Below are 8,765 nucleotides of genomic sequence, written 5' to 3'. Positions count from 1 at the left end.
CCCCCGGCTTCCCCCGAGCGCTCGCCCGGCCGCGGCTGCCCTGCTCCAGGAGGCGGCAGGCGCCCGGCCAGCCTTGCACGGACACCTTATTTATTCTATTTAATTTGTAAATACAGGAAGGAGGCGGTGTTATTTATTTGGTCCGTTTGTCTGCCTGCCCTTGCCTAAGGTGAAGCTGCACTTTCCATTTTCACCCATGGACTTTTCCCCCAGAGCCAAGGCGACGTGCCTTTGCCTCCCGCAGGAGAAAGTGCCTTTCCCCATCAGAACTGGAAAAAAGCAAATCCAGCAACTTCCAGTTTTGTACTGACCTGAGGACTAGATTTTGAAGCAAGTGTCGCACGCCGGCAGCATTCCCTGCAGGGGCAAGAGCAGGCGAGGCTCTGCCGGGGTGCCCAGGCAGCAGGCGCAGGCGCRTGTGAGAGCCAAGAGCCTGGACAGCCCCCGGGGCACGGCGGGACCAGTCTGGTTTTCTGGGAAGAGGGGCGGATGTTTTCTATGTGAAAATGGGAGCAGAAATAAAACAGCAAAGACTTACTGTGGACTACTTCAACTACTTTCCAGGTCACCAGAGAACTTTCCCAAAAGCCACTTCATTTCATAGCACCTTTGCCATGGGTAGTCCCGTTGAAAGTGCCGATGGAAACCTAGATGCGCAGTATTATTTCAGGTGAAAACATGAATCACTTGTGCGAGGAGAATGTTTGTTGCTGCCTTGCAAAGTTTCCCTGTGTTATGTCTGACATGACATTACTGATATCAAAAATATGTTCCCTGAGTCACCGGGGCTGCTGYGCCGCTCGCTGCGGTGAGGGGGGAGCCGATTCCCGAGAGGAACGGTTTATGCAGAGATTGGTGCAAGCTTCCGGCTTTCCGTGTAGTCTGCYGTCCCTTCGTCGTTTCATTTCCACTGTCTGTTTTGCCTCTTGGTATTTTGGAGACCGGGGTTTTTTGCGCGAGCTTTTTTTTAAACTTCCTCCGAAAGAGCGAGTCATCAAGATCGAGCAGGGCTTTTTTTGTGCCGCTGACGTCAGGCGCTGCTGGTTCCCGTGTTGGCGACAAAGCCAGGGACGGCTCTCGCGCCGGCGACCCGCAGTGCGGACCTTCCCTGGATTCCCCTGGGATCCCCAGGTGCTGCCGCGTTTGCCTGGCTTCGTCGGGGCTCCACGCAGGGAGGGTGTTTCTCGCCGGCTCCTCCAGCACCCCGCTTGCCCGCTCTCCTTCTCCTTGCACCGCGCTCCTCAGGGAAGCCTGGGAGCTGAGCACGTGCGCACCCCGTCTTGGCACGTGCAAAAAGCCTTTCCCACGAGCGGGGTGTGAAGCCCACTGACATTTCGCAGGAGCAAACCCTGCACCGTTTCATTTCAGTAGAAATTCAGCATATTCAGGGGCTGTTTTTTAAAGAACTGAGAACAGAGGAGTTCCCCTGTGGCTGGTTTTGGTTGCTCTTTCGGTGGCCGCCGGAGGTGAGGAGGGAGCTGGCTCAGGGAAACATTCCCAGGGAAAGCCGGGTCGGAGAGCGCAGGCAGGACCCCGGGGCGGGAGCTGCTCCCGGCCGAGGCCCAGCCGCGGCGGGCAGCCCGCAGCCGGGGCGGCAGGCAGGGAGCGAGCGCGCTGCGCTGCCCGGCCCGGGAAGGGCAGAGCAAGCCCTGGGCACCGGGGTGCCGAGCTCCCGCAGGAATCCCCCGCGTCAGCCTCCGCCGGGGACCCCGCGCGCGGCTCCCGCGACGGCACGAGCTCGCGGTGCTGCCGGTTCTCGCGCCGCGGAGCGGGCAGGGCCCCGGGGAGGGCTGGGGCCGCCGGCATCCCTGGCAGCACAGGGAAGTCGCTCCTCTTTCGGCTGAGGGTGGGGAGCGCTGCAGCTGCGAGGTGGGAAATAAAACCAGAACTCAGGGAAAGCCCCCGACTGCCCACARCATGCACAGGCCAAGTCATGGGGAAGGCTTTTTTGGAGGGGAAACTTTGGGAATACCCTGGGGAAAGTCTGGGAAAGCCACGAGCAGGCAACACAGGCACAGGGCACCGGCTCCGGCAGAGCCGGCGGGGCCGTGCCGGGGCAAGGCGCAGAGACACGCAGCCCACAAGGGCACTCGTGGCTCCCGGCCCATGGGGGGATTGCAGATGTGCCGCTGCAGCAGGGCACGCACTGCGCGGGGAGCGGGGGGCCGATCGCGCTCTCCCCCCGCTGCCGGGAGGCCGGGAGCCGGGGCCATGCCTTACCTGCGCCCGTCACGGCCCGCAGTCGTGGAAACGCGCATAGCCGCTCCTCGCCTCGCTCAGGGAGCCGCTGACGGTGAACGGCGGCGCCAGCTCCACCTGCACTGCCCGGAGCCCGCTGTGGGACGGCGGAGGTGTCAGGGGGCTGCGCTGCCTCGCTGCAGCCCGGCCGGGCACGTGGCTGCAGGGGCTTCCCCGGGGCACGCTGCAGCCGGGCAGGTCCCCGTCCTGCTCCAGGGCAGTGGGACCGGCGAGGGTTTGCAACGGCTTACCCCGGCGCCCAGGGCTGCCCCACCGAAACGCACGGGTGCGATGCACCCTGCCAGCCCCCGGCCGGCCCCGGGGCGTGGGGCTTCCCTCGGCACGGCCTCACTCACCGAATGTGGTACAAGTTGAAGATGAAGTCGGGCCCTGGGGAGGGGAAGGAGGGAGGCTGTCACCCAGTGGGAAGGAGAGAGCCAGAGCTCGCTGCTGCCGGCATCCCTGCGCACCGCCTCCGTGGCGTCCCCTGGCTTGGCTCACCCCAGCGTCACCCTGCACCGCAGGAGGATTCCCCAGCGCCGCTAGCTCGCGGGGATGAGCATGCATCAGACRCGCCCCCGCACCCGGGGGTTTAAGCCCACCTCCCGCCAGGGCCGGGCGCAGGCAGCCTTCGCCCCGCCAGTCGCCCTGCCCGCTGGGCTGCGCCTGGCCGCCCGCCCCTCCGCGCTGCCTGCACTCACGGTGCCAGCACTGTCCCCGCTGGTAGCACCGGGCGAAAGCGTAGACAGACAGGACGAGGACCAGCAGGGCCAGCCCGAGTCCCACGGCGAGCCCCAGCATCCTGGCGGGCTCTCGTCCTGCAAGGCAGAGGGAGAAGAGGCTCTGCAGCGAGACGCCTGCACGAGGCCCCGGCTCTGCACGTGGTCGGGAGGGCTCCAGGGCCGTGGTGGGGCTGGGCAGGGGCCGGGCACCCCCGCGGCACGCCACCCCACGGCACGGGCGGACGGCATCCATGGGGCTACAGCACACACGGCGTGGCGCCGCTTTGCCGCCCTGCCTGCCCCATTTCGGGGCCCTGCGATCCTCGCTGTGGCCCTGGCAGCTTTCCCAGCCCAAGGATGTGCCGGGAGGTGCTCTGCCACGTCCCGCGGGCGGCTGGCCGGCCGGCCGGCAGTGGAAGGGTCACCGCGGTGGTGATAGGATGCTCCCCGGAGCACCCCAGGACATGTGCATTCCCCGCTGGGCTCCGTGGGAGAAGTGAAACAGCCTCYGGCTCGGGGAATTGCCCACGATGTGTCACACACCACTGACCACAGCCTCGGCCCTGGGGAGGCTGCAGCAGGCTCGRCGCAGGGCTTCCGCCACAGCCCCGGCGCTCCCGGCCAGCCCCRGCAGCAGCCGGCTGGGGGAAGAGCCGCCGGGAGGGGAGCATCGTGTCCAGGCTGCAGGCACCGACGGCAACTCTCCCGGTGCTCCTGGAGCAGCCTGCTCCTCCACGCGCCCTGGGAAAGGGCCACAAGACCCTCGAGGGCGGCAGGCTGAGGCTGGGGCGGTGGGGCGCAGCTGCCAGGCTGCCGGCGGCTGGGGCGGAGGCGAGGCAGGCGCGAGCGGGCCGAGGGCGGCGGCGGCGGGGAGCCTCGCAGCCCCGTCTCTGGACGGGCAGTTCCCTCTAGAGGATGCGTTGGCGAAGGCAGGCAGGCTGCCGGGGCCCAGCGCAGGCCGCCGCTCCCGGCAGCGCTGCACGGCTGCCGGCGCGCCCGGGCGCAGCGCGGCTGGAGCAAAGGCTGCCGCTGCCCCGCCGGCACCGTCCCCGCTGCGCAGAGCGAGCGCGACGTGCGGCACGGCACTGCCCGCGCGTCTCTGCGGCTGCTGCCAGCTCCTGCCCCCCTAACTCTCAGTGCAAGCACCACCACGGACCCGTCTCCGCTATCGCGGCGGGGTCTGACCCCATCGCCAGGCGCAGACAGCCCCACGGCGCTCGCCTGCACGCACGGAGGGGCTGGGGCAAGCTCCTGGTGCACGGAGAGGCTGGCGCACCTTGCAGCGCCGGGAGCGAGACAGCRGAAAGGGACGACCCAACAGCAGCCACATTTAGGCAGATGCCGGTGGAGTGAGAACATTTCCCCCGTGGTCACGGTGTTTACACAGTGAGCAACACGCCGAATCCTCCCGCAACCCGCAGCACTCGCTCCACCCGACGGGGCACGGCGAACAGCCGAGGAGCCGCTGCGCATCGCGCTGCCGCCTCTCGGCTCGCGCTGCAGCTCTGCCCCGAGCGGCACAGCCCGCCCGTGCCCTCGCGGGGGGCTGGCACACGTGGGCTGCTGAAGCACGCCGCTTCGTCCGGGCCGGGCCGCGCACGAGCCGGGAGCGCCGGGGAGCCTGGGACCGGCGCGGGGCGGCACGGGCGAGGCCGGGAGCCGGCTCCCGCAGTGACTCATGCAGCAGCCGTGCTGCGCGGCAGCCTCCCRCCGCAGCCAGCGGCCGAAACCGCCCGCTCTCCCCGCAGCCGCGGCGGGTGGGAGGACGGCGGCATGCTCGGCGCCCCGTGGAGCCCCCAGCTCCGGACGCAGCCAAAGGGGCACAGCCCAGGCTCCCGCATCGTGCCAAAATACTTTCTCAAAGGCACCAGAACACCTGCCCTGGGCTCCGTCTCGCAGCGTGCGTGCCGGGAGGTACTGCGGCGGCTGGCCCAGGCCAGCGGAGAAGAAGGGGGACCAGCTCCCAACCCTGGTGGGACTCGGAGCTGCCGCGTCCTCTAAGTGCCAGCTCCTGGCAGAGGGCCACAGCCGGGCTGCTGCCGGAGGGGCTGGTCTGGCACGGAGCGCGGCCCGGGGTCTCGGGGATGCCTGCCATGGTGTGGCCTTGCGCAGGGCGATGGCGCAGTGCTCTTAGCACYGGGCTTGAGCATCGTCTCAAAGCCCCCGGCCCCCAACCTGGGGATCAGGTGGGAATCACCGCCTGCTTGYGGGAGGAAGCGGGAACCAGCTCCGTGGCTGCAGACAGAAGACAGCRAACAGGGAGAACCATTAACAGCCTGGGAACAGGGCAAGCAGGGGGAAACAGCACGGAGAAGTGTTGGGGAYGCCAAGACCCAGCTCCGACGGAGAGGCAGGGGTGGCTGCGGGGGGAGAGCCCCTTGCAGGCAGAGTCAGGGGATCTGCGAGCAAGAGCCAGGGTTTGCACCGCCGAGGTGCGTGACCGCGCAGCGTTGGGTGAGCCGAGCCTGGCCTGGGCCTGACCCGTGCGGCACCGGGGAGCCCTGAGGCGCACGCCTTGCCAAGCGGCTGGGGACGGGTGCCCCGGGCAGGGAGGGCGGCCGTGCTCCAGGAAGCCGAGCCCGAAGGCGCCCGGAGCTGTGACATAACATCTGCAAACCTCAGCTGCTTCCTCAAAGCCCTCGCTCAGCCTCAGAGGAGGAAGAGCCGCTCCCCGCGCCCCAGCACCGCGCCGCCTCCTGCCCCGCGGRCGCGGGGGGCYGTGCTCTGCCCCGCGCGAGCGGCCCCCCTCGCCCCGACCCCTGCGAGGGGTCTCTGCCGTGCGCCCCGGGGCCGTGGCTCTGCGCGTGGTGCCTGCAGTTCGCTCCAGAGCGCCCGGCCGGCCCCCCCCAGCCCAGCAGCGTCCTGCTCCTGAGCCACCTGCTTTTACTGCGAAAGCTGCAGGCTGTCCGGCCCCGGCGCCTCCGGAGGAGCCCGGGGAGCGTGGCCCTCACCCGCAGACCGCGCGCGGGTGCCCCCCCCACGCTGTGCTCCCTCCTCCGCGCAGCCGGCGTCCCCGCTGCGCCCGGGCACAGGACGGCATGCGTCCCGGGCCGGGASCTGCGGGAACGTGACGCTCCGCAGCCTCCGCGCTGGCACGGGGCACGCACCTGGCAGCCGCGGCTCTCCCCCGCCGTTGGGAAAGTTTGATGACAAAAGGAGGGGAGGGTAATTAGCTGCAGCCCTGCACACGCTCCCTTTTCAGCACGCGTTTGCCCAAGGCCGGTGTTTGTAGCCAGGAGCCAGCRAGGCCTGCCCACAACCTGCAGACTCGCTGACCCATCCAGCTCCCTGCGCCGGGAGCAAGCGCTGCCGCCTCCTCCAGCGCCAGCTGTTGCCCAAGGCACCCGTGGCCGCAGACCCTGGCAAGGGCAGCACCCGCCTCCTGCGAGCACTGCCTGCGGCTCCGCGTTCCCGCGGCGCAGCGCCCCGGCACGTCTCTGCAGCCCGACCGACGGGGCTGSTGGTGGGGCGGCCCGGGCCGAGCCTGAGCGCCCATCCTGCCCGGCAGCGTCGGTGCAAGTGGGCCAAGGCAAACCGCTCTTTTTCCCAGGACATCAGCTCGGCTTCCTTTTAACTGCCAGCCGCGTCCTGGGRCCGGGCATGGAAGCTGCGAGTTGGTGACCTGAAGGACAGGAGCATCGTGGCCCGGTAACCTCGTGCGTAAACTCTTCCCCTTTCCTCCTCCACCTCCTAAGGTCTCTGCTTCAGAAAACAACGCGGAAGAGACGGGCAACCACCATGGTTGTGGTTCCTCTTATCATCAGGAAAGCAGCACAAAAAAATCTCGCCCTGTCAGTCAGTTCACTCCTGATAAGTTATTTTGTGACAGCAGCTCAGCAAGTGAGTCACTCCCCAGCAGTCGATGCTCCAGAGATTACCGCAGGTGATGGTGCTGCTGATAGACCGGTGTTGTATTACAATACAAATCACGATTCCTGTTTCACAACTCCCGTCGAGGGTTTTAAGGAGTGCTGGGGCGGTCCTGCCCCAGTGCTCCCAGGGCACGGGCAGAGCCGGGCCGGACCGGCGCGGYGGGAGCGCCACCCGCCCGGGCTCCCTGCCGTCGGGGCACCCGCGGCTCCCCGGGAGAGCTCAGAGCCGGACGAGCATGGTGAGTTACCGGGGGGGTGGGGAAGCTGGTGCCGGGTGCGGAGCACCGCTGGGGCTGGGTGTCACGCAGGAACGTGCCCCTGCAAGCAGCCCTGGCCCCCCCACCGGGCTCGCGGGCTTCGGCACGGCCCGAGGTCGCCGCAGCCCCGTTAGCACACAGCCGGGGCTCAGGCCACGGAGCTGACCTGGTTACGGTAGCTAGGAGCTCCCGAGGAAATGGGGCTGGCACAGCCGCAGCCGYGGCTCATTTAGCCTGTGCAGCTCTTGCCTCGAGCGTGGCAAGGGTCACGGGYGGAAGGAGAGGCAAAAAACTCAGCAGCTGGAGGCAGGGGCTAGGGGGAAGAGCCAGCCRGCAGGGCACGGCCCGAGCCCCGGCACCGTTTCCGCAGGGAGCCGTTAGGATGCCGTTCGCCGGGCCGTGCCCCGCGCGCTGACGCAAGACGTTCTGCGAGCGCGGCCGGCGCTGCAAAGCTCCCGGGGCTCCGGCAGGCACCGCACGGGCTCCGGGAGCGGCCTGGGAAGGGCAGCGGAGACCTGGCAACGCGCTCCTGTCCCACGCTGCCCGCCCGTTCCCAGCGCTTTCTGGCTCTTCAGACGCAGGCTATCGTTGTRTATTAACCAGAAATGAAATCACTTKGCACTTCCCCTCACCATCCTGCTGGCAGAGCCTTCGTGCGTGGCCAAACACGCCCGGAGCAAGCGCCCCGGGCAGGGAGGGAGGGCTGCACGGCTGCCTCGCGCCCGGTGCGGTGCGGTGCRGTGCGGGGGCTGCAGCCCGGCCCCTCCAGCCTCCCCGGCCTCCAGGCGCTGCTGCTCCCTTCTAAGGCCGAGCCGCCGCGCGCTGCGCTTGCACGGGGGCTCGGCTCTCCTCTGAAACAGCAACGCAAACAGYTCCAGCCCTCTGCTGCCCGGGGGGAACAGGCTGCTCCTAAAGGCTCGGAAATGAAAGCGGGAAGAGCACAGGCTCCTGAACTCCAAACCCTCTTGATTTTTGCTGCCAGATCTGAGGGTTTACAGTWGCTTTGCAGTCTCTCTTACCTCTGTTCGTGCTGGATAGAGGCCCTGCGAAAAAGCAAAGCCTTACCTGTCACGGTAGAGACCAGAAACAACAGCAGAGGGAATGATGGTGCGCAGGGCTGGAGGGAGCGTTAAAGCGACACGTAAACCCGCTGCTTTCCATAGCCCCGGAAGGGCAGGAGCGCACCTGCAAAACGCAAAGAGCCAGGGAGCAGCTTCCGACAGCGCGGCCCTGGCAGGGGGCCAAATCGGGCAGGGGGGAGCGTGCAGCGTGCCCCCCGAGACCGAAGCGAGCGGCCACCGAGCAGCGCCAGCCTGGCGGTGCCGTGCCGTGCCGCGCCGCGCCGCGGCGAGGGGCCGTTCCCGGCAGCCGGAGGCAGCAGGAGGGAGCAGCGCCCTGTCCACGCTCGCTGCGGCGGGGCTCTGTTGCCACGTCTCCTAGCAGCGGCGCGGCGCGGCACGGCACGGCCCTCCCTCTGCCCCGCGCGCCGGGCTCCCCGGGGCCGGGCTGGCTTCTCCCGCGGCTCCGGCGGTGCTGGGGCGCCGGCCGGCAGCAGCGCTCCTGTCGGCGCACGCCGGCTGTGCGAGGCTGTAGCGCGAGCAGGCAGTTGCGTGGCGGGCGCAGCGCTGTCCTCGGCAGCGGGGGGCCAGGCTCGCCCGGGCTGTACGCCCTCCCTT

General features: G+C 68.5%; 1 protein-coding gene and 1 long non-coding RNA gene across 2 annotated transcripts in view; both read right to left on the bottom strand.

The window, feature by feature from the left end:
- The window catches only part of LOC146596870 (uncharacterized), an 8,198-nt gene extending 7,253 nt beyond the window's left edge, over positions 1 to 945 (bottom strand). Inside the window, exons 1-2 of the long non-coding RNA XR_014895605.1 lie at positions 608 to 945; positions 312 to 496 (exon numbers count right to left, since the gene is read on the bottom strand). This is a non-coding gene — a long non-coding RNA (uncharacterized LOC146596870). The remainder of the gene's footprint in view (positions 1 to 311; positions 497 to 607) is intronic.
- Positions 946 to 2,229: 1,284 nt separating this feature from the next.
- Positions 2,230 to 3,051, bottom strand: SMIM35 (small integral membrane protein 35). Its single transcript, XM_085303170.1, has 3 exons — positions 2,940 to 3,051; positions 2,595 to 2,628; positions 2,230 to 2,335 (listed from the first exon to the last, which is right to left on the bottom strand). Exons 1-3 carry the CDS (start codon positions 3,037 to 3,039, stop codon positions 2,230 to 2,232), a joined length of 240 nt encoding a protein of 79 aa, XP_085159296.1. The 5' UTR covers positions 3,040 to 3,051.
- Positions 3,052 to 8,765: the final 5,714 nt, after the last annotated feature.

Source organism: Rhea americana, unplaced genomic scaffold, assembly GCF_003343005.1.
Source record: "Rhea americana isolate MKP2758 unplaced genomic scaffold, rheAme1 scaffold_197, whole genome shotgun sequence".
In the NCBI taxonomy this organism is placed as follows: Eukaryota; Metazoa; Chordata; class Aves; order Rheiformes; family Rheidae; genus Rhea; species Rhea americana.
This window is presented reverse-complemented; position numbering and strand designations above follow the sequence as displayed.

What these genes read in the sequence shown, in the direction of transcription:
- SMIM35 (XM_085303170.1), bottom strand. Translation starts at nt 3,039, where the DNA reads ATGCTGGGGCTCGCCGTGGGACTCGGGCTGGCCCTGCTGGTCCTCGTC. An exon ending in GCGGGGACAGTGCTGGCACC is followed by an intron (nt 2,629 to 2,939) that starts GTGAGTGCAGGC and finishes TCCCCTCCCCAG; the next exon opens with GGCCCGACTTCATCTTCAAC. An exon ending in TTCAACTTGTACCACATTCG is followed by an intron (nt 2,336 to 2,594) that starts GTGAGTGAGGCC and finishes GCCGTCCCACAG; the next exon opens with CGGGCTCCGGGCAGTGCAGG.